Source organism: Ambystoma mexicanum, chromosome 6p (genome assembly GCF_040938575.1).
Source record: "Ambystoma mexicanum isolate Mex_15411 chromosome 6p, UKY_AmexF1_1, whole genome shotgun sequence".
Lineage (NCBI taxonomy): Eukaryota > Metazoa > Chordata > Amphibia > Caudata > Ambystomatidae > Ambystoma > Ambystoma mexicanum.
Window position 1 is genome coordinate 1,203,639,749 of NC_090935.1, and position 25,889 is coordinate 1,203,665,637.

At 48.3% G+C, this 25,889-nt stretch overlaps 1 protein-coding gene across 4 annotated transcripts in view; it reads left to right on the top strand.

Annotated features, from left to right (window-relative positions):
* Positions 1 to 25,889, top strand: part of AGTPBP1 (ATP/GTP binding carboxypeptidase 1) — a 2,604,148-nt gene that overhangs the window by 1,123,480 nt on the left and 1,454,779 nt on the right. For all 4 annotated transcript variants that reach the window (XM_069625853.1, XM_069625856.1, XM_069625854.1 and 1 more), the window contains one exon: positions 2,725 to 2,933. In XM_069625853.1, coding sequence (XP_069481954.1) covers positions 2,725 to 2,933 — 209 coding nt within the window. The remainder of the gene's footprint in view (positions 1 to 2,724; positions 2,934 to 25,889) is intronic.

Below are 25,889 nucleotides of genomic sequence, written 5' to 3' on the forward strand. Positions count from 1 at the left end.
CTTGGAAATGTGTGGTAAGCTGTTTAGGCTCTGTTTTTATGGATATGCTGTTCACAAAGACAATTCTTTAGCACCTTCATTCTTTGTGTGATACAATCTGCGTTCAGAAAAACACACACTTGGGACTTTATAATTGCAGGGCTTCCGGTATTACTGCATGTCTCCTTAACGCTTTGAAATTACTTTGCTGGAGTTGTAGTCTTACTTTTAACAGTAGTTAAAGCTACAATTTTAACCCCAAGTGAATGAGACGGATGCTGCTTAAGGGCCCGTACATGGGAACTGACTTTAGGGAGGTTCAGTTCGGGAATGTCAAAGTTTATTATCTAAAATCTGATTGTCCCCTGCAATGGGATTGGACAAAGAGGGAGGTGTGGTTTTGTGAAGGCCTCATGAGGCAAGACACAGACAACAGAATCAAAGTTAAAAAAGAAATGTTTTATTAACTCAAATGTCAGGATGGTTGAAGGCCTAACTTGCTCTATGCTAAGGTGGGATTTCCCTACCTAAAGAAACTAATGAAAGTCTCAGTCAGAAAGTTTAACATAAAACTCTGTCTGTGTCCAAAACCTATACTTGCCATCACAACTAAAGCTAAACAATGTGTAGGGAGGTCGTGCAAACAGGAACCCTAGGCGCCTTAGCCCACATATGTTCTTCTGTATTTATGCCTGTGTGATAGTTCACATTTACTTGGCTTTTCCTGGTCAGCTATGCCATCATGTAGTCTTTCTTTTTCCAATCTCTGGGCTTTTCCACAACATGTTTTCGCATATAGTTCACTTTGTGGGGTTTTTGTTCCTTCACAACCTTACTTCCATACTTTTTAGCAATCTTTCATGCATGGTTCGAGTGCTCTTCCCTTCTCACTCACTGGTCCCTGGCATCTCCTCTGGGCAGCTGCCCTTTCGGCTTCGGCTTCTGCTCTGCCGACAGGCTTTCCTTTGACCACAAGCCCTGTTCACACTTCATCTTCTCTGAGTATCTTGCAGACAGCTCCGCTTTCTCCCTGTGGACGCTGTTGGTAACTCTGCTCCTTTCGTTTGTGTCTGCGATCAGTGATGCTCCCACATCTGTGGCCTTATCGCAGACCGCCCGGCCCTTGACTCCACAGCTTCGTGGGATCGTCTGCCGGCATCCTGGCTCTCCTACAGGACCCACCACAGCTGCCTCCTGGTATGCAGGATTCTTCCTCCAGGCCCGCAAAGATCAGCCTCGGCTCTCTCCTGCTGCTCTCTTTTCTGTTGCTCTCTCTCCCTTTTATACACCTGCAACCACTTGCCAGGTTGCAGGTGAGTGTCCATAATTTGAATTGCCTGACCTTTACAACACTGTGCAGGCCTCTTCCTCATCTCAGTACAAGAGTGTTGAAATGATTAACTAGTGTTCACTACTCCTAATTGCCTCTTTCTCGTCACTGTACTATAGTGGGTTGAATGAGGGGGAATGGTTTGCCAACAGCCAGCAAAGGCCGGGGGAGGGTGAGGTTGGCTCTAATAAGGAAAATGGGGATACCATGTCTCGCCTGTGGATATCCTCTCCCCAATCCCCAATCCCCAAGGACCACCCACCCAGGTGATCCTCCCTCGCTTCTCCACCCCCAGGGTCAGGATCCATGAGCGATGGACTTTCCCTGGCCACCTGAGAAGAGGATCCAAGGGGCGTAGGTTTGAGAATACCTTCAGGTTTTCCAGAGAACCTTCCCATACTGGGGTACCCAGCCCTTTGTGTTGCCCCTCATGTAGCACTCAGAACCTGTGTGTGTGTGTGTGTGTGTGTGTGTGATGAGTAATACAAATGTTTTGCTTTGTAATTTGTGCGTGCCATATAAATTGTTTTTCATGCCACATAGGCATTTTATATGAAATAAAAAATATAGGATCAATGTTTAAGTGATTCTGTAAGAGAAACCCATGATCATGCCTTGAATCTCTCGAATGGTTAACTTTCTCAACCGTATAGCTGACATTGATGTGTATTATCTTCTGAAGGCAAATGGAGGTTCTTATTTAGGGTAGACCATGTGAGGACAGGTCCCTCGAAAATCAATGAAGGGCAAACAAGGGCACACTTTGTGCAATACAATTGTAGGATATCCTTAAATTCACACCGTTCAAGGTAGTTTTATTATAAAAAATTATGTATTTTCAATGATCAGTGTACAAAGGGGTACAGTTTTCAGTTTGAATTAATTTCTGATTACACAGTCATTACTAACATTATGATGCTTCCAATTTCATAATCCAAAATGTCTTGTGAATTTAAGGATATCCTACAATTGTATTGTACAAAGTGTGTCCTTGTTTGCCCCTCATTGATTTTTGAGGGACCTGTCCTCGCACTGTTTACCTGATCTGGTAGCACAGATTCCACGAGGAGCACTTGAAAGTCACTGACTAGCCTATTTAACTTGGCATTACATTACCACAAAGAAACTAGAGTGCACCTCTATAACCGACTATCATAATTATTCAGGGTAGCCCAGTCAAGAACCATACCCATACATTTCTCCAAGGTTGTTTTTGTCAAACATCGGCTCCACGTTAAAGAACTTCTCATTATACCAGGAGGACCCCAAAAATACTTGACTGCTTGGATGGTACAAGTCAGATGTCTGTAAATTCATGAAATTAATTTAATTCTTACTATCTTATTTCAGTATTTGTTTTTTTGTTGCTGACACCTATGTATTAAGTTTCTGAATTTGTTGCCTTTTCATTTTAGAAACCAATGCAAGGAAAGCGGTGGACCGGGGGTATGTTCAGGTGCTCATAACTACCTATGTTGATTGGCACCGCCATGACACGCGACACAGACACATGTTGATTAGGAAGGGAATTTTACAGTGCATCAAAAGTGTGACGAACATAAAGTTGGGAAGGAAATCGTTTGTTGATGCCAATGGGATGAAAACTCTTTATAACACTTCTCAAGTAAGTATGCTTGTCTCTTATATTCCTAATTAGCTTTCAGATACTATTGCTCAGAGATTATTTAGAAGAATGCGTACACTGTTAAGTCATTTTTTTTCAAATGAAAATCTGTTTTGTTAGTTTCTAAAATGCAATGATATCCGATAGTGAGCATTGTGTAGGAATGCCCCCTAGACACTCACACCAGAAAAAATACAGCCCACTAGGAAAAAAGGCCCAATACACGTCTTCCAGGGATAACAAGTTGTATTTCCATACAGAAGGAAAAAGCGCCAACAAAGGACTCTGCTGCCGCGGAACGTTCTGCCAAAATCTGCACGAGTGGTGCATTATAAGAGTACATAGTGTAATCAGTGACATCATCACATACAGTAGAAACCTGTGCAGCTGGTTGGCGAGACCCTCCACATAGGTCACCTGCTCCATAGGAGATGCTGGGCCATTGGTACCAGCCCCGTCCATCCATCTTCCTCCACTTGGGCGATGTTGCAGTCGTCATTGGTCAGCAGGCGGTCAATTAACAATTAGCCATTGAGTGGCTCTCCTCGTTTCTTGAAAACAGGATTCAATGGGGCAACCATTCATCAGGCGCCCAGCCAGTAGACTGTTGAGTGCCTCAGGGGGCTAGTTTTTCGCCCCTCATAACATCTATATGCGTTGTTTTTGCACCTCCCCACCAACCTGGGAATATTCTTTACTAACTTTGCAGATGACACACAGCTGGTCATTGAATTGACTGGCCGTCATATTACCGACAGAGACAAGCTCAATTCCATCTATAACTCCATTGAGGCATGTATGAAGACCAACTGGATGTGCCTCAATGGAGGGAAAACTGAGCTTATGGTCTTTGGTTCCCCCCCAAACCAGAGCCAAACTCGACCTAGCCGATATGGCATTCAAAATCAAAAATTCAACGGTCAAGGTCGCAGACAAAGTAAAGACCCTCTGTGCGTATAACTACAGGCCTCTTTGGGAGCAGATGCGCACGTGGCACATCTTAAACAGACATGCCGGTACCATCAAAAATTGCTGAGACAAATCAGACCCCATTTAAGCCAGCAAAACAGCTCTACCATCACTAGAGCTATTATTCTATCTAGGCTTGACTATGGGAACTTGCTTATGATAGGGGCCAGCAACAAGTACATCAAACAATGCCAAATTGTTCAAAGCAATGCTATAAGGACAATTATTGGCAAATCAAAAAGGGACCATATCACCAATGAGAGAAAAGCGCATAATTGGCTATCGATCGAAGAGCGAATAATTTTTAAATCAATGTCCCTGGTTCATCATTGTGTACACGGAACGGCTCCCGAATATTTGACAAAGCAAATTAGCTCCTACGTGCCTGGTCGGACCCTAAGATCCGAAAGTAAAGGGCTCACTAAAACAGACTACACAAGAAAAGCAAATGGACTGGGATGGGCATTCCCTGCCAAAGCCACTGCAAGATGGAATAAACTCCCACTCCAACTTCGATTTGAACCTAACTACCTCAGGTTTAGAAAAAACTTGAAAACTGTGCTGTTCAGATAAATCGGCAACTACTCATCCCCTCCCCCCCAACCCCCTGCCCCACACTTTTCAATGATAACTGCTACATGTCCTGTTACCTTTCTGTTCTCCTGGTCTTTTTGTCCAGCGCCCTGATGCCTGCGGGTTGCAGCGCTTTATAAACATATAAATAAAATCAAAAATAAATTATATTACTAAGAAAAACACATCTATCTCTATGTAACAGTACCCTCAGTATGAACAGACAGGGGCCCAGTGGGAAAGCCGATGTCATACTAACTCACGCACTTCACTCGCTTCCAGCATTTCTCCAAGGTCTCCCTCCTTCGTTCTGGGCTATAATTTCATCCCTCCCTTCACCTCACAGCGCAAATCACGTGACCTAGGAGTGACAGCAGGATGGCCCTGCTTTCTGATCTTTTGATAGATCGAGGGTCTATCAGGTTTATGTTCATTGGTCTGGGGTTATCTGGTATGTTGGAATACAGGGGTCCCAAAGCCAGGGCATTTGGATGGTATAATTTAGGATTGGGACTGGTGGGGGTTGGAGGCCCGTGCCCTTCTCATGTGATTGCACTGTCCACAGGCATTCAGTCCTCCTCCCGTGGCCTTGCAGGGCACATTCTAGCCAGGGTGCAGAGTTTGAGCAACATTTTAGGACAATTAAGGGTTTTATGGATCTATGTAGCCCTGGGCTGGGCTTTCTCATCAATGTCTGGGACATAAGATATTTGTTTGCTCATTTTTCGCAGCCTAAACCTGGGTTGCTGACTGCCCCCCTAGGTTTAAGCTCTGTGCCACAATATAGCTGCTAGTATCTTAGATGGCTGCTATTCCGCATGTATGCTACACCTACAAAATGTACACTAATATGATCATGTTGATGTCTGTGAAGGCACCCTCCTGCCCCCTAGTCTCATATATTACCGATGACCGCTTTTTCCTTATTCTAAAGCACCTGGGGTGCAGAAAGATTGTGTCCCCTTCCCAATAAACTCCCCAAAAGCCCACCTGTACTTGGTCACCGGTAGTGTTCCTCTTCCAACCTTTCAACCTCTAAATAAAGCTGTGATCCCTCTTTTGGAACCCATTCTCGACATACATGACGCACACTTTAACCAGACTGAGCAAACTCTTCAGGGGTGCAAGATATGTATATACCACCCCATCCCCTGCTAAACCAACCTAATGCTCTGTATAATAATCGGGCGGGGGGGGGGTGTAGTGATTGTACCGGGAGGGTACAAACGTTGCTCTATGACCATCTTTAACAGATGAAAAGTGTGTTTGGGTGATAATTCTCACCTGGGTCCCCCTCTTCTGGGCGCTGACCCTTCTCAATTGTTTATCACAGTTTCACATAGGGTGACAGCTTCACACTTGGGTCCCCCTCTCCTGGGCGCTGACCCTTCTCATATAGTTTTCCACAAATCTTAATATCCTTTTAATCAATTCCAAACATACTGTTTCTTAGAAATTCCGACGTTGCCCCTCTGGGGATTCGCTTCCCTTGTTTCTTCTTACTGCAAGATTCACTTCCCTTTCTTTCACTTAGTTTGTCGATCAAAGTCTTTCGATTGTTCAGGGATTTAGCTTGACCCTCTTTATGACCAATTTGACCTATTTCACTGGCCCTCCTAGGGCCTTCTGGTATATGTAGTTTCACTCAGATGGGGATCCACCAGTCTCTCTCGCGTTAACACCCATGTGGTGCCGGTTTCCCTCTGTAGGTGGTCTCCCCTTCAATACCTGTTACATTTCTTTACACAGTTAATTAAACTTGGTTCAAACTTGCCACTTAGCCATTCTCTCATTCAACACAGCTTGGTTCTTATTGATTCTCCCCTTGACTCACCAGCTGTGATGAATCGCTTGGCCTTTGGCTTTCCTGGAGTCAAGGCCGGTAACATGGGCATGGGAGCTTCCCTCGCTCCTGCTTATCGGCATAGGCTTGCCCCGTGTACCGTTGACTTCGAAGGGATTGTGTCCTCCGACGTATTCCTTATCTTTGATATACGTTTCCAGCTTGCTGGCCTCGGAAATGTTTTCTGTAGAGGGCGCTGCGCGTCGACGTCCGCCGAGTCGATGTCCCTCGACGGCCACCGTATCGGCGCCGACGTGACCATGCCCATAAATAGACACGCGCTGTGTCCGTTGCTCAGTTCCGTTTTTCCGTGCTTCGTGGGGCCTCGGAACGTCGTTGCTCAGTTCATTCAGGTTTATCTATATCTATTTCGACGAATATTCCTTATTGTTCTCGATGGCTTCTTCATCAGAACCGACGACGCCGCAATCCGGCTTCAAGAAATGTCGAGACTGCGGTAAAAAAATGTCAATAACGGATCCACACAGGGTCTGTTTATGGTGCTTGGGGTCCGAGCACCATTGTTCGGAGTGTGAGGACTGCATGTCCATGACGGCGAAAGCCCTGAAGGAGCGAAAGGGGAAGCTCGAGAGAGGTAAGTCAGCTAAATCCTCCTCAAAGGTTTCGTCGGCCAAGTTGAGGCATTTGTCTCCTCGCCGTCGAAAACACTCCCATTCCAGATCTCGAAGCAGCTCCCACCATTCGTCGAGATCTAGACACTCAAAAAAGAGACGTCGAAGGTCCCATTCCTCGTCGTCTTCGGTGTCCCCAGAAAGAGTTTCCTGTCCCACCAAACACAGTTCTCAAGCTGAGTGGGATGAATTCAGAAAGAAAATGTTAAGCGTCTTCGAGAACGCGGCCTCGACCCCCTCGAAGACAGCTGAGGGTGATACCCCGGGTGAAAAACCCAAAAAATCAAAACGCCACGAGTCACAGCACCCGGCGAAACATTCCACCCGAGAGCGCCATGAGCCATCGGGTAAGAAGGCACCGTCTTTGACGCCGTTGTCGAGGGTTCCTTCGACGCCGTCGTCGAAGATTCTTTCGACGCACAGGTCGGCGTCATCGACGCCGTTGTCGAAGGGTTCCTCGACGCATCGGTCGATCGACTCGATGCCATCGTCGACGTCGACGCCGATTAAAGAGAGGACCAAGGCTCCACAGCCAACTGTGTTTTCAAGGGCCTCCGGCATGACGCCGAGACTGTCGTCGAAGCCCTCGAGTAGGATCCCGATCCTCTCGAATTCTTCGAGGCCCCTTCCAGTTTTTTCGACGCCATTTTCGGCGCCTTCGAGGCCAGTTACATCGGCGTCGACGACTTCAACATTTTCTTGTCCAATAACGACGAGTCTGGCTCCTTCAGCCCTAGAAATGGGCTTTACGCCATTTCAGAGATCAGAATACCCTGGTCTTTCTTCAATTTATGAAGAAAGAGAAGACTCTGACCAAGAAACCTTTGGTTTACAGAGATCCTCACTGCCTGCTGCAGAGGATTTCACCTCTGAAGAAAGGAGGCTGAAGGAAATACAAGACTCACTTCATGAGGCCAGTGGACTTGACACTTCCCCAGAAGTGGAATTTGTAAAGCCACACCCAGGGGAACATGCCGAAACACCATATAGAACCCTGATGGCAAGAATAATTGAGTTTATGGGCTGGTCTGCACCTTCACCTGTTTTCCAACAGGATGATCTAACGGATATATTGGACAAAGGTCCACAGGAGGACCCGGTGGTCCCCTTCCATGCAGCCCTGCAAAGAAAAATTGCATCCAATTGGGAGACTCCCAAAGTCATCCCAGCAGTCAATAAAAGACTGTCGACAAAGTATAGGGTAGCGGCTGCTGACCCTGAATACCTGTCAAAACACCCAACCCCAGAGAGCCTGCTGGTTCAAGCAGCAACTTCATCCAGCAGTAGGACTGCTTACCCTACTGTCCCACAGTACAGGGATGACGAGAGGTACGACTCTATGGCAAAGAAAGTCTTCTCTGCCTGTAGTATGGCGTTGAAGTCCATCAACGCCACCTGTACGTTCGCCAGGTTCAGTCACACATTATGGGAGTGTGCTTCATCAGCGGCTGACTGCATACCCGATGGAGAGGAGAAGGAAGCCTTCCTTAACATCATTCAAGATGGCAAAGATGCCATGTGGGAGTCTCTTCAAACTGGCATCGATTCCACTGACAGTATCAGCAGGGCCATGGCGGCTAGTACAACAATCCGCAGGCATGCGTGGTTGCGAAAGTCTGGCTTTGCTCCAGATGTACAGGCCAGACTTTTGAATATGCCCTTTGACGGCTCTTCGTTATTCGGAAAAAAGGCTGATGACAGTCTGGAAAAGTTACAGACTTCCAAGGCAGCAGCAAAATCTTTAGGAGCCTCTATCCGCCAGACTCCTTTTCGCCCCTCAGGAACCTCTGGCAGAGGAAAGTCCTTTCGCTATTATTCTGCATTCGGAAAAGGCAGAGGACAGCCAGCTCAAATAGGACAAAGAAGATCCACCCGAGGTGGACGGGTCAAAGGTACTAAGACCGCAGCAGCAGCAGGTGCCTCTTTACCCTCGGCATCTGCATCAGGCGCCCCCAAACCACTCTGAGGCCTTCGCACACAAGACACCTGTGGGGGGCAGGTTAACTCACCATCTGACGGAATAGCAGGCTATAACGTCAGATGCTTGGGCATTGGAGACAGTTGCCCAAGGTTACTGCCTACCCTTTCTACATGTCCCTCAGAGTCATCCACCGGGGAACAGCTCCCGAAAAGTTCCAGATCCGCTCCTCTTGCAGGGAATTATGGACCTGCTAGAGAAAGGTGCCATAGAACCGGTACCTATAGCGGACAGGAACAAGGGTTGGTACTCCCCCTACGTTCTCATACCAAAGAAGGACGGAGGACTGAGACCCATCCTGGACTTAAGAGAATTGAACAAATTCCTCAGGAAGGACAAGTTCAAGATGGTAACTCTCTCTCAGATCCTTCAGGCTCTCCAGCTCCAGGACTGGCTGGTATCTCTGGACCTTCAGGATGCTTATTTCCATGTGCCAATCCATCTCAAGCACAGGAAATACCTGAGGTTCGCAATTGGCAACTCTCATTATCAATTTCGAGTTCTGCCATTTGGGCTGACCTCCGCCCCGAGGGTCTTCACCAAGCTGATGTCGGTAGTGGCGGCGAGTCTAAGGAGGGAAGGGATCCACGTCTATCCCTACCTGGACGATTGGCTGATCAGGGTCGTATCTTCGGAACAGGCCCGGATCCAGCTAGATTATGTCTGCCTCTTCCTTCACAGACTGGGCTTCTCCCTCAATTTAAAGAAGTCACAGATGATACCATCTCGGAGACTCCAGTTCATTGGAGGGGTTCTGGACACTTCCCTGGGAAAAGCCTCGCCACCAGAGGTGAGGGCTCAGGATATTCTACAGGTGGTCACCAAGTTTCAGAATGCCCAACGTCTCCCAGCCTTCGACTTTTTGAGGTTGCTAGGCCTCATGGCATCCTGCATCTTCCTTGTGCCAGAGGCTCGCCTGAGAATGAGATCTCTTCAATGGGCACTGAGAAGTCAGTGGTCACAATTCTCAGGGAGAATGTCAGACCTCCTCCGGATTCCGGACAAGGTAGCCCACGACCTTCAGTGGTGGGCCTATTCAGAGAACATCTTGAAAGGAGAACTGTTTTGGCAACCATGGCCGGAGATAACAGTAGTCACAGACGCCTCGCTCACAGGGTGAGGACCCCATGCCAACGACTTGACCATCAGTGGCCGTTGGTCTCCATCGGAGTCCAGACTACATATCAACCTATTAGAGCTGAGAGCGATCAGACTAGCACTGAAAGCTTTCCTGCCATCAGTACAGGGGAGAAATGTCCTGATAATGGTGGCCATGCACTACCTCAACAAAAGAGGAGGCGTAGGTTCACTACCACTGTGCAGAGAGGCAATGCAGCTCTGGTTTTGGGCAATTCGGGAAGGAATCTCTCTATCGGCAGTCCATCTAGCCGGAGAGAAGAATTTGACAGCGGACGCTCTGAGCAGGCAGAGCACAGTCTCCCACGAATGGGAGCTAGCTCAGGAAGTCCTTCAAGAGATCTTCGCCCTTTGGGGAACCCCTCAGGTGGTTCTGTTCGCCACAAGCACCAACAGGAAGTGCAATCTGTTCTGTTCAAGGGAATTTCTCCCGAGAGGAGCTCTGGGAGACTCGTTCGTAGTGGACTGGGAGTTTCCACTCCTCTACGCGTTTCCACCAGTCCCTGTTATTCCTCAACTGATCAGGAGGTTGAGAAGATTCCGGAAAACCATGATCCTAATTGCCCCGGACTGGGCCAGGAGAACGTAGTACCCGGACCTTCTAGATATGTCCATCTGTCCTCCAATCCATCTTCCACTCAAAGAGAATATTCTCTCGCAGAAGGGAGGTCAGGTTTTCCATCCAGACATCAGAACCCTCAGCCTTCACGCTTGGCTTCTGAAAGGTTGAGGTACAAGGATTGGGATCTCCCTGATGACGTCATGGAGGTGTTGCTTTCGGCCAGGAGACCAGCAACAAAGTCTTTATACCGCTGCCGTTGGAACAAGTTTTGCAGCTGGTGTAGGGAAGAGAATATCGACCCTTTTTCATGCGGTACACCAATAGTGCTATCGTTTCTACTCTACTTGGCAAACTCAGGCCTTCAAGTTGGCACTGTAAAAGGCTATCTCGCAGCACTTTCTGTCTTCAAGCGCACTGCGGAGGAACCATCGTATTTCAAAATTCCTCTAGTGGTATTTATCAAGGTTCTGACTAATGTTTACCCTCCAAAACCATTCCAGGTTCCATTATGGGACTTAAATTTAGTCTTAAACTTCTTAATGGGCACTCCATTCGAGCCACTTCACTCTTGCGCATTAAGATTTCTCACACTTAAAACTGTCCTACTTGTAGCACTAACATTGGCTAGGAGGGTGAGTGAGCTACAAGCTCTTTCCTGTAAACCCCACTCATACAATCTTCCACAAGGACAAGGTTGTCCTCCAGGTGAAGCCTAATTTTCTCCCAAAGGTGGTTTCTGAATTCCATATTACTCAGAAAATTACCTTGCCTTCATTCTACCCTCCTCCCCATCCGGGGAAAGAGGAGGAAAGGCTCCACAGTCTGGACCCTAGGCGAGCACTCAGCTTTTACATCAGCAGAATGGCTAGAATCAGGCAAGCAGACCAGCTGTTTGTAGGATACTCAGGTCACAAGTTGGGACTACCCATAACAAAACAAACCATCTCCAGGTGGATTATCTTGGCCATCCTGGAATGTTATGGACTAGCAGGGAAACAGCCACCACAAAACCTCAGGGCTCATTCAACCAGGGGTATCGCAGCATCTTCGGCTCTCCAGAGAGGTACCGGTCCGGGACATATGTGCGGCTGCCACATGGTCATCCACACATACATTCACAACATTTTACAATCTGGATTCCTCCACTGCTCAAGAGACCAGATTTGGCAAAGCCGTATTACACTCGGTCCATCCCTAAAGGGATACACAACACTATCACTCCCTCCTCCAATTACATACCACTGCTATGGGAGTCTATCAAAGATAAGGAATACGTCGGAGGACACAATCCCTTCGAAGAACAAGTTACTTTCTTACCTGGTAACGTTCTTTCGACGGGATGTTACTCCGACGTATTCCTTATCGCCCCTCCCATCCATCCCCGCAGTGATAACTTCCCTTGTAGTTGCAGCTTTCGCTCCTTCAAGGTTACTAACCAATTCAGGCATGTCTTTCTTATACTACAAAACGGAACTGAGCAACGGACGCAGCACGTGTCTATTTATGGGCATGGTGACGTCGGCGCCGATACGGTGGCCGTCGAGGGACATCGACTCGGCGGACGTCGACACGCAGCGCCCTCTACAGAAAAAATTTCCAAGGCCAGCAAGCTGGAAACGTATATCAAAGATAAGGAATACGTCAGAGGAACATCCCGTCGAAAGAACGTTACCAGGTAAGAAAGTAACTTGTTCATCTGCTACAAGACGGAGGTGCGCGGTCTTAGGCTCTATTCCACAACGGTTCCGCCGGTCTGGGACGAAAAGGGCATGGTCACTTCTCACTTCGCCACCCTCTCGATTCCTGACGCCTTTCTCCTTCACTTGAACTGCTGCGCTTGCTTAGCCGTCACGTTGTGCTGTCTGCCGTGCTCGCCTTGCTTGTACTGTGCTCTCTGGCTCCACCTTATATTCCTTTGGGGAAGGGAAAGGGCCGTCAGGTGTGTGTGATTTTGATCAAATGCCTGACTTTGCCTGATCCTTTTATTGGGACATGTCAGGTAAACGGCTCTGGTGTTAGTCCGTTGTCCTTTGTGTTGTGCGAAAGTGTTAGAAGGGGGGGCAGTGTTTTGGAATGTCGTACGTGAGAGGATGGGGAAAAGGTGTTTAAAGGGAAGGGGATACTGCGTCTCTCCTGTCAGTGTCCCACTCCCCGAGGGTCTCCCATCCAGGTGATCCTCCCTCACTGGTCCGACCCCAGGAACTGGATCCAATAGCGATGGCCACCTGGATGACAGATCCCCAGGGACTAGCTAGGGAGAGACCTTCATGTTTCTCACACCACCAAACTCATGTCTGGGTACCAACTATTTGAGAATTCTGGATGATGCACATCTTCTAATGTATCTAGGCGTAGACCATTATACTTATATTATCTATTTTTTCTATGTTGCCTTTCCTTGCGTGTTAAACTTATTTTATATGCACTTTCAGGGGACCTGGTTAAATTGAAAGATATTGTGAAAGGGGCACTCAAACCAATAGTATCATGAATGGGGATGTTGCTTCTCATTTGATCAACAACATTGGTGTCTGTGGCCACAGTGTCGTGTGTGTGTAAAGTTTTTTTTTTTAAATTTTTTTTTTTGTCATATTTACATCCTGAATTTCCCTTTCGGCCAAGTTAGCATCCTGATTAGACTCGTTAATGGTAGCATTTGTTTGTATATACCCCCCTCTTGTTTATGCCCTCTCCATATAAAAGTACACCCCCAATATATTCCTAAGCCAAACATAAATATTGCAGGTCCAGCAGTGTAACACATATATATATCAATAAAAAAACCTTGACATAGTACTATACACATTATTTTTCCTAATATAAATGGAATTGTTGGAGCTCGCTGGATCCATTGCGATGGGCACCTAAAAAATTATGTTTAATTATAGAAGGAGGAGGGAGATTGAGCAGGACACAAAGCTAGATATAGCAATAGTGAGAGGTCGAGAGAAATGGGGGAAAAGCAGGAGAGAGATAAAGAGGGAGTGTATGGGGAACTGCAAGAGTGTAATTCCTGTGCAAATGTAATGCACAGCAGCGTTGAGTGTGGGTATTGGGAGGTGTTTTTTGATTCTTAAAAAACATGCTTGTGCTGTCATTGGGCGCAGAGTTTTGATATTATGGGCAAGGGAATCCCTCAGTGCAGGTTGGGGCAGAGGTGCCTTTCGGACATCAGAGAGGTGCACCCACTAACTTAGCTCTTTCACCTTGATTGCGACAGCAGTGGCATAAACAACCCAAAATGGCCCGGTATCCCTGGGCTGGTTCCGTCGGGGAATACAATTCCTAACATAGTTTAAATCACCAGGGGAGGGCTGCAAAGGGGGTGACGTTGCAGGCGTCTCTGATGTGGTATCCGTTTCTTCGCCTGTCTGGGGGGTGTGGGGTGCAACCTGTTGAGAGATGCATTTTTTTGCTTTTGTTAGGGTGGACAGGTAGCTACTAAACTCTTCCCCAAAATGGCTGCTCTTCGATGAGCGTCTTAGTCTGACACTCGCCTGACAGTAGAGTGGCGTGTGCATGCGGCGCCTGCATGCAGCGTCCTGTAACCACTTCGTGGAGCGATAAATGGTGGTCTTTACATGGCTGTTTGTGCAAACTGAATAATGTGAGTGGAAAACAGTGCACCCAGTGCATTTTCAATGTTTTGCAGGCCGTTGATCCTCTCTACTACTCCGTTGGACTGGAGTGGTAAATGATACATATCCGATGCTTGATGCCTAGCAACGTTGAAATCTCCTTTAAAAGGTAATTAAAGAAATGTGTGGCATTATCTGACCTTAATATATCACACCTACCCCATCGAGGGAAAACATTCTGTACCAAAAATTTGGCAGCGCACTTGCCGTCTGGATGTGCACAAGGTCCTGCCTCCACCCATTGCGAGAAAGGACAAACGATCACAATGAGGTAACAAGATCCATTATACCTTTCGCCCATGTCTGCATAATCAATTTGGAGTTTGTGGAACGGCCCAGTAGGGCAGGGCAGGGTGCTTCTGATAATTCTTAGTGTGAGGCCTGTGTTATAACTTTGACAAGTAGTGTAGTGTGTGGCTCTGATAGTCAACTTTTCTTTTATGTTTGGGACAAACCAATATTGCTCCACGTCCAAATACAACCGTTCCTTTCCTAGGAGTCTTGTTGAACAAACCAAAATGAGGTTTTGGCCACATTTACACAAAATGAACAGTTACAGAAAAAAATATATTTAAACAGCAGCAATAGTACCGTGAATTATGGACACCGTGGTCTCCTGCTTCGTTCTAATTTCATATGCCAGCCTGCATATGAAGCTCCTGCAATAATGTTTTCAAGACCAATGGTATGAGACTTTGGGCATTATGAGAACATGTTATGCAGCTCGCACATGGTTTAAAAATTACTCCAATAGTGGATCAGCAGATTGAAAATAGTAAAAGCCCTTTGTGTAAAAGAACCAGATTTAGACCAGACTATTTTGACAGATACTTCACTATAAACTCCCTCCTCACAACAGATTCGAAAGGCATAGATTTTCAAACTGACAATATCGCACAGTGCATTACCTCAAGAAACAAGGTTGGATAAAATCCAAATCTTTATTGACAAACCCATGTCATGTGGCATTGGGTGCTGAAGAATTAATTCTCTCACAGCATTTCACTTGCCAGGAGTACACAACTCAAAAATGGGCAATCCTCTGCCAGGTCTTGTGTGAGGGTATGAATCAATGGACAGCATGAACATCTCCAGTTACTAATGGTTCTATTTGCCACATCAGGAAAAATAAATGGCAACCATGTGCATCCGGTTTTCATGAACAGATGTCCCTGGGGTATGCTCTTCCTATTCCTTGGTCAGCAAAATCTCTGTCTTTCAATGTATCCTTCTTTGAAAAAAGTATCCCGTTAGGCCTAGCTGAGCCAAGCACGCTGTCTGGACCGCCATCGCCTGTCGGAATACCAACATTGTCAAGTGCCATGCAGACCGGTTCTGTTGACTAGATTGTAGGGCCCAATGTCCATCACTGAGCTGGGCTCCTAACATCTCTCAATATGTGCACATAGGGTAGTTGACTGGTTGTATGAAGATTTTAAAAGTGGTAAAAAGGGATCCACTTTTAAATGTTATTTTTTTAAACAGAAAAGGTATTGCATGACCAGCTTTTCAATATTCATCTATTAGGGATCGTGTTTCCACAAACATGTCTAACAGGAAATCACCTGCTCAAGCATCATTCTTACTCTTACGTCCCGTCCCCTTTCCTCCATACTGTATGGGTGTCCCTTCCAAGGGACGGGAGACAGAACCTTTTTCACCAGAAAAATAACCTTCTTCCCCTTTAAAGTTAGAGGCACACAGGGGTGCGGCCCAGGGAGCATGTGCTGCCCTGACTCTGCCCTTCGGCGCCACACCTCAGTCACCTTTTCTGCGTCGACTGGAACGGCCCGAATTCACCAGCGCTCCTGGGTTTGGCTTTGGCCAAATAATTCCACGCGCGGATACTTCTTCTCTTTGTCTTCTTTTTTGTCTTTTTGTCATTAAGGTACTCAGTACCAAGGCATCACGCTCCTCCCCAGCGCATGTCGACTTCTACAGGGTTCTGCAGGTGTCTAGCCTGTAACGGGCTCTTCCCAACTTCAGACTCCCATGCCCTCTGCCTATGTTACCTTGACCCAGTCCACGGTTGGCAAGCGTGTTCAGCGTGTGGCTCGCTGTCTTCGAAAGCGCTGAAGAACAGACTAGCTAGGTGTTGGAAGCTCTTCCAGAAGTCGCCTCCAGAGGACCTCAAGAACTTTGTGAAGCATCGAACCAAGCCCAAGGTTGGGCCGATAGTCCATCGCACCCCTCAAGGGAGACTCCTTTCCAGGGCGGGACCGGCCAGGTCCTTCTACCAGCATGTGCACAGAGGCTTCTGCAGCTACCGGCCTCCGGGCCGAGGGATCCTCGGATCCTCCCGGTGACAGTGTTGAGGGACCGGAAGGTTCTTTTACCAGGACTTCACCCGAGGGGCTGCGCCCTTGTACCGGCACCATGGCCGAGGGGCTATGCCCTAATACCGGCAATACTTTGGAGGGGGTGCTTAAACGCAGCACTACTGACCCCCGAGTCGAGGGTTCCACACCTACCGGGCATAGGCCCGAGGAGCAGGGTAGGCCTTGTGATCCACATGCAAGAGTCTTGGACGAGGCCGGGCCCAGCGGCCTGAGCAACACGTTGCAGGCACCTCTACGAAATGGCCGCCGCGCGAGACAGAGGCACCCATCCAACGCCATTCGGCGAAGAACGAGTGTCAAGGTGGGACTGGCCTCAGCCATGTACGTGGCCTACAGCCTACCCCTCTTTTGCGCAGGGCAGCTTTCCTTTGTGTCCATATGGGCAGGGTACTCAGCAGCTACAGCAGCTCCCCTCAACCCTGTCGGCACCCCCTGCCACCTCCTCGGCCAGTGAAAAGGTCTTCTTCGAGAGGTTCCTCGGGCCTCATGAAGTCACCTTGGATGGGAGTTATGCTCAAAGATGCACTCAGGGAAGTCATTCCTGTAATGCTAGCGGCACCACAGACGCCTCTGCCGGCGCCTTAGGCCCCGGCGCAGCCGACTCCATACCAGCTTCTGCTGCCGCCTCAGCCTCCGGCCATAGTCCCTGTACCCCAGCCTCCGGTGCCAACTACTACTCCTCCTCCTCCACAGGATCCCACAGATCCACAGGATGCGGATGAGGAGGAGGATCCGGACAAGACATCCTCAGCCGCGGCCTTTCACGAACGTCTTGCTGGGCTGGCAGAGTATCTGGGGCTACCCCAACACGAGGTCGAGCAGCCCGCAGAGGGGGTTCTGGCGGAAGTCCTCACATGACGCCCCTCTGCCAAATCGGGGATTCCTCTGCAGACCGATGTAGTCTCCCTGGCCAAGAAGGGCTGGCTCAAATCCCACTCAACCCATCCGGTCCATCGACACCTGGACGCCAAGTACAGGCAGATGGAGGGGGATACACTCTTGCTCTCTGGCCATCCTCGGCCAAACTCCTCAGTGATCACTGTGGCATCACTATACTCCAAGCCTCAGTCCTCCTGAGCCTTCTCCTCTGCGGCACTGCTAGGCAAGGAGGAGAAGATCTTGGTGGCATACGGCAAGAAACTATTCCAACGCATCCTTACATCTTTGTCAGGCCAATGCAGATGCCATGCTGGCTGCCGCCAACCAAAGATTATGTCGGGAAATTGCGGTCTACCTCCCGGAACTCCGCTCCCAGAGCTAATCACGCTTTAAGGCAGGCTAGCCAAGGACAAGCTGGTGGCACATGATCTCATGGAATCCACCGTGGCCCACGTTGACACCTCTGGCCGTGCCATCTGTATCGCCACGGACATGAGAAGGACAGCCTGACTTCTGGCAACAAAATTTAACACGGACTTCCCGGAACGCATATTAAATCTACCGTTCTAGTGGAGGAACCTTTTCCACTCCTCCACGGACGAAGAGCTGAACAAAAAGAAAAACGCCATCTTGACAAAGACCACGCCCAAATCGTACACCCAATCTCAGCAGCGCTCAGAATGGGGTTGTACGTACTTAGGGTTCTGAGGCTTCAAGGAGCGTAGATCCAGGCAGCCGGACCGCTCGCTGTCTCGGAGCCGGCGCAAGCAACAAAAAGGGGGGGGGTAAGGGCTTTTTCCAGTCCCTCTCCTCTGTGACAGCCTTCGAGGGAAAGAAGTTATGACGTACCACTTCAGGTCCACATGTCTCCGGTGGGGGGCAGGCTTGCACCCCACACACATTTCTGGCACCAGAATTTTGCGGACCCCTGGATCCTCTCGGTAGTATCCACGGGATACAACCTCCCTATCCCAGCCTCTCCTCCCTCCTCCCCTCCACTCCCACAGGTTGGGACAGCAACTCTTTTGGCAGAGATCGGGTCGCTCGTAGAGTCAAGCAGTGGAGGAAGTCCCAGCCTCCCAGCAAGTCTTTGTCTTTTACTCCAGGATTTTCACCATTCATTAGAAGAACCAGGCGGGCATGAGAGTTTTGCTGGACCTTTACACCCTCAACCTCTCCTTACCCCTGCAAAAATTCAAGATGGTTACGCCAGCTTTTATAGCTGAGACATTAGACAAGGGAGACTGGATGTGCTCCCTGGACCTGAAGGACGCGTACCTGCTCGTCCCGATTTTACAGCCGCATCGTTCTTTCCTTCGGTTCAGGATCATGGGCTACCATTTTCAGTACATGGTCCTCCTGTTTGGCCTCAACTTTGCCCCCAGGGTCTTCACCAGGCTCGTGAATGCGGTAACGGCCCTCCTCAGAGCGCAAGGCCTCCACATCTACCCATACCTCGACGACTGGCTCGTCAGGGCTACATCTCCGCAAGCTATTCACCACTCTTCCCATCCCCTTATGAACACTCTGCATGATCTAGGCTTTTCACTCAATCTCAAGAAGTCGCAACTGCAGCCCACGCAGACTGACATTTTGGGCCTCATCTGAGACATGTGCTCCCAGAAGGTATTTCCTTCGGAGGACAAAATCTCGGCTATCAAGAGGGCCACCACCCACTTCCTCAACAGAGAAGTGACCTTAGCATGGTGGGATCAACATCGCCTGGGTCTAATGGCAGCGGTCCTATTAGCCGTCCCGCACACAAGACTAAGGATGAGGAGGATTCAGCTGAACTTTGCGGCCTCATGCAACCAGGAGCGCGGCTCTCAATCCGAGATGATCAACGTTCCTCCATCTCTCCACCCGGACCTAACTTGGTTGTCCAGAGATTGCAAACTACGAAGGGGCAAGCCATTCCGACCGCACCACTCCGCAGGCCACCGTCACCACATATTCCTCGCTCGAGGGCTGGGGATCCACCATGGATGATCTCTCGGTCCATGGCACCTGGACTCGACAGGAGCAGGAATAGCACATCAATTGGCTAGTGCTCAATGCCACCTGGCTGTCTCTGAGGGCATTCCTACCGCTTCTCAGGGGCAAGGTTGTCCTCATCCAGGCGGACAACTCGACCATCATGTACTATGTCAACAAGCAGGGAGGCACCAGACCCCCTCCTCTGTGCAGACTGGCGATCAGCATGTGGGCCCTGGAAAACGACATTTACCTCACGACATTCCACCTCCCGGGGGAATCCAACCTGAGGCGGACAGGCTTAGCAGGCTGGGAGCTGACAATTACGAGTGGCAGCTAAACAAAATTGTTATTCAGGAGATCTTCAACAGGTGGGATCACCCCCAGGTGGATCTCTTTTCCACCTGGCACTACAAGAAGTGTCCCCAGTTCGCATCCTGGCAAGGTCATGGCCCCGCTCTCTGGGCGACGCACTCCACCTCATTTTGATCGGCATGAAAGCCTACTCCTTTCCGCCCATCCCCCTGATTCACAGAGTAATTTGAAAAATCAAGGAGTCTTGCCAACTCCTCATCATTCTAATGGCTCCATGGTGGGCGGTCAGGTCATGGTTTTCGGAGCTGCTCAGTCTCTTGGAAGTGCCCTCGTTTTACCTCTTGACGGGCCCAGCACATCATCTGGCACAGCAGGTAATGCTGCGGCACCTCAGCCTCTCACAGGCCAATCTGGAGATCATACAGGGCGCTAGGAGCAAGGCTACCAGGGCCCAGTACAAAAGCGAATGGACCAGATTCTGCCACTGGGCCGACTCTAAGGGAATCGACCCCCTGGTGTGCACCTTGGACGACGTGGTCTACTTCTTGGCGGTACTCGCCCACTCAGGCGTGCAGGTGGACACCTGCCGCACATACCTTGCAGCCATTGGGGCTTACAGGAACTCGAAGGAAGGCATCTTCCCCCTCCTCCAATCCTATCGTCAAGAAAATCTGATGGGACTCGCAAGGCTCTACCCGCCCGTCAGGAGACTGCACCCGCTGTGGGACCTGAACATGGTCTTGGGCGCCCTGGCGCACAAACCGTTCGAACCAATGGCGTCCGTGGACATCAGGCTGGTCACCATCAAGACGGCCTTACTAGTCGGCATCACCTCGGCTCATAGAGTCAGTGAAATCCAGACGCTGGTCGCCTCGGAGCCATATACTACCTTTCATAAGGTAGTCCTGCGGACACACCCGGCATTTCTGCCCAAGGTTCCGTCTGCTTTCCACTTGAACGAGGAAATATTCCTTCCTACTTTTTTTCCCGATCCCAAGGACGAAGCACAGAGAGTGCTGCATTGCCTGAATGTCAGGCGTGCCCTGAAATTCTACTTGGAAAGGACCAAAGGCTTCTGCAAATCGGAGGCCCTGTTTGTCACTTTTGGAGGCTCTTGACCAGGCTATCGGTCCTCTAAGGCTTCCATATCCCGCTGGTTGGTCTCTTCCATCAAAGAAGCGAACGAGGGCTAGCACAAGCCGCTCTTGGCCAACATGCATGCCCACACAGTCCGGGCCAAGGCAATGGCCATCACATTCCAGCACCATGTCCATTGGCAAGTCATAAGCAGGGCGGCCACTTGGGCCTCTCCCTCGGCTTTCTGCAAGCATTACTGTTTGTATGCCTGCTCAAGATCTGATGCGGCTTTCGGAGGCGGTTCTCAGGAACCTATTTGCGTAAGGCAGGTCTCCTCTCCACCCTGGGGCTACAATCAGTTGTAATCGCCCATACAGTATGGAGGAAAGGGGACGGGACGTAAGAGTAATTATAAGTTACTTACCATAGTGACTAACCTACTCTTAGTCCCCTTTCCTCCATACGTCCCACCAACCTCCCTACCTAATAATACGGGTGTCATTAGGCAATGTTAAATCTATTGTCGACGCGTCAATGGAGACTGAGGTGTGGCACCGGAGGGCGGAGTCAGGGCAGCGCCCCTGCGCACCTCCATATTGAAAGGGGAAGAAGGTTTTTTTTTATGGTGAAAAAGGTTCCGTCTCCCGTCCGTTGGAAGGGACGCCCATACAATATGGAGGAAAGGGGACTATGGACTAAGAGTACGTTAGTCACTACAGTGAGTAACTTATAATGTATTATTCTAGTGGTCAGATATATTCTAGGTGGTTTGCATAAAATGTATCCTCAAAGAAGGTTTCTAGCGCTCTCTAGGAATTGAATGTAGAGCTTACAAGGCTGATGTGTCTTCCATTTAAACCCATGCATCAAGTAAGAGTAAAGACTGTAATGTCAAATTTTGCTTTTACATTACTATTAGGCCTCTTCAGAAGGCAAGTGAATTAAAGTAGATATTGATCAAGGAACTTTTCATAATTTTCCCAAGAGCTAATTTAATACTTCGACTCATTTATCATTTGTTATTTAGATTTGTTGAGTGTTACTATCCACCCAGCAGGGCATCAAGACTCTTAAAGGGCAAGGGCTACATGCAACAGGAGACCAGCAATTAGTGAATTGATACAAGCTGTAGCTTAGAGTGATGTGTTTCTTCAAAGGTCATACGTGTATCACTGTCACCAAAAAATTGTAGTAGAGTTCCATTGCCAGGTGGCTTGAGATGTGAATGATTTTCTGACCTACATCTTGTAGAGTGTGTAGTTTGAAATGGGTTTGATAGCATGTAAATTTTCTCATTTATTAGACCTGTGAAATGCTTTAGGATTGATGCATTGTATATCAATTACTTCTGCTGAAGGCTAATGAGTGGAGTTGGGCTGGAGAAATATGTGATATTTTAGCGATTTTAAAGAAAATTCTTGCAGCCATATTCTGAAAACACATTGCAATTGTTTTACATCTTTCTTGCTGAGTCTAAGTCACGGTGAATTCAAATAATCAAGTTGGATCCACTGTATGCTTTCATTACAATGAATGTTGACTGAATGAGACAATATGGAGAAGTGTACGGAAGATAGGCAAGATGAGATCTGGGGAAAACTGGATTGTCTAACCTCTTTGCCTTTGGGCGTAGGGATAGTGGATCATGAACATACCTAGCAAATGGACATAATACTGCTGCTCTAGACCTCACAGGGAAATTCAAGATGAATATTGGTAGGCCGCTGAGTATTAGCTTGGTTATTGAAGCATTGAATTTAATGTAGTTAGATATTATTTGTGCATTTACAGAAGATTTACAAAGTGCACGTTTTAGACATATCTTAAGCTTTTATTTTTTTGGTCTAAAATGTGCATACATTTGACACAAGTGTACAACTTGATAATAAGTGAGTATATAAGTATGGGCAGTAGTTGAAGATGGAAGCTTGTTGACTCATATGTCCCAGAGCACATTGTGAATGTAATTGGCACTGAAATGAGTGAAACCATTTCAGTGCAAGTTTGGTAATACCACAGTGTTCATGCATTGCCGCCAGGGATAACGGGGTCCTTTTAAATTGTGGAAAAGATTTCAGGAAACCCTAAACGCCTGAAAGAATTTTTGGATACATGTGCTGTCCAGTTCTCCTTTAAGGAGATTTCCTTCCAGTCTGATTGCTCAAAGGTGGGCTTTTTTATTACCCGTATGTCGGGCAGCGCCTTGGTTTGGGCCACTACTCTGGTAGCTGCGGATGACCCCATCTTGAACTCTTATGCAGGATTCATCACTGCCTGAAAGAGATTATTCGATCGACCTGATCTTACTTATAATGCCCAGGAAGACCTTCTCGAGTTGGAACAAATGGCCGTCTTAACCTACACAGCCAAGTTCAAATATCTTGCGCTACATGCTTATTGGTCTGATCAGTCCTCCTATATGCTGTTTAGACGCAGCCTTTCACAAGAACTGAAATACGAACTCTCCCGTGTATAACAACCTGCTAACCTGGATAATTTAGTACAATTTGTAATCCAGATTGATTACAGAGTACAGAAACTATTACAGACTACAAGAAAGAAACAATCATAGAACTGTACCATCACATACTCCTTCTGCTCCTAGTAAACCAAAAGAATCCAACAAAGATGTGCCTGAACCTATGCCATTGGGCACCGCAAGAGGTCCTCTCTCTGCAGAATTAAGGAATATACATTGGGCCTCATTACGACCCTGGCGGAAATGGAAAAATGATGGCGGAAATGCAATACCGCCATCGAACACCGCTCGTTGCGATTATGACCCGTCACCGTAAAGTACGATGCCATTAGCGACACCGCAGTGAACGGCAACGCTAACTGCACCAAGTACGCGCACGCGCGCCTTGCAAAACCGGAATCACCGCCATGGCGCAACGGTACGCGAATTCTGACCCTAGCGGACATGTACTGAACGCCATCAAGCACGTCGTAAAGTACCATTCCGCCATGGCGAGAAATACGGCATCGTGAACCAACCGTAAATGGCCCACTGAGTGCCTGTACTCCACTCCCTGGCCACATTGCACAACTCCTGGCAGGCGCAATGTACTCACACTATGCAACCAGTGAAATCTACAATTCACCCATGCATGCCAACGTAGAAATGCATGCAGGGGCTCAAAGCGCCCCGTGAGTGGGCATCCATGTACGGCATGTCACCATAGCCGTACTGATGCAGCACAGGCATGTGAAGGTACAATACATCAAAATGAAAATCAAGAACACATGACACAAAACAACAGTAGTCCCCCATTGCTTGCCACCAGCGCAAGGCAACATCCAAAACAGCATCCTGAGGGGGATTGCACCAGCCCTGTACTCTTGCCAGTAAACAAACCAACCATCAGCAGAAGCATGTACCACGCAAGTTGGCAGAGTGACTGAGCAGCCAGGCTCATCCCAAGAGGGGCCGATGGGAGCTGCAGGGCACAGATGGCATGAATACAGAAGCTATTCCAATGGACATGACCCCAGTCCCCCTCCAACAAACGCACGCAAACACAGGCACCTGTGACCAGCCACATTCTGAACATCCCATCATTCCACCAATCGACCTGGCTGACAGGCACCAGTCGGCCAAAAGCCAATCCCCCGCCCCTGAACAGCACATCATGTAAACAGTCACAATGGCAGCCCCTATCCGTGACCATACTGTGCTACGTAGGCAAACGCGGCCAGTACTGTACCACACAACTCAACTCAGAAGGCGGAACACAATGCAGATCATCTCGCAATACATACCGCCACAAATCGAAAATCGCCACATCACCTGCAAAGAATAACGCAACACGACAAATATCGGAATACAATTTAAATGCACATCCAAATGACAAAGGCCCCACAGCAATTTGCAAAATAACACCAAAACATCCATCATCACCGAGGGCTGCATCTGCAATAATTGACCAGCTTCCACTTGTGTGACGCCCTGTACCATCATGGCACACAGGGCCTACATCAACGTTCCAAAAGGCAACATGGAAGCGGCAAGAACCGCAGGTCCGTCCCATGAGGCAGGCACTAGTCGAGCTGAAAGGCCGAAATGTTGCACCTAGCCACCAGTACAGCGTAAGGGCATGTGGCCCATTGGCGATCGTCCCATAAGATCGAAATGGTGCTCCACTGATTCACCCGAAGCTGCAGGTGTCGAGAGTAAAACCCATCTGGAGGAGTGGCGTAGAGATGGCATCTGCAATAGGGCAGGAGATACCTGTCACCCAAATGAAACACAAATTAACCGATTGCATTACGGGACTCATGATGCATTACAATCTTCATTCAACACACCAAATCCACACCCATATGCATGCTAGCCCACTCCAAAGGAATATACAGACCCCTAAATCAGTATCGATTCATAACGAAATCAATCGAGGTAAATACACCATTGGCAACGTCGGTTACTGTGCATGCGTCCGTCAAGATAGAACCCATGACATGGGATTAGTAACGTGCCTAGACACAAGTGTATGAAGGCGCGTCGAGACAGGGAGGATCCGACAAGGGCAGATAGACGTAAGTCCCACTATGGCAGCCTTGCATCACATAGCGCAGGGGACGGGGAGTGATTCAAAAAACCCATGTACATGGCAGACCCTAAACGGAATCATCTGTCCATGCATCCATTCATCATTCCCTCATCCCGCAATGAAAACGCATGAATATTCACTCACATAATATGTGAAACTTCCATCGCGTCTGTGCGTAATGCAGTCTGCAAAAACCACTGTGCTCCTGGCCGGATCTGTAGTGTTGTGAAGCAAGATGGATTTGGGAACGTCCTGCCTTATCGTCCACTACGCTATTGCGCATCCCATTCAATTCATATCATTCATTGCTTGCTCGTTATGGGCCATGTCCCAAGGACATTCTACAATAGAACGTTACATTTCCAGCCAGACCTGTGGGCGTATCCTCGCCGCTACTTCAAAACCAAAAATGCTGGCCTTCGAATTCCTCACTTGCAACATTACGTCGAAAAGGCTTCTGTGAACGCTTGCATTCACAATTACATCAATG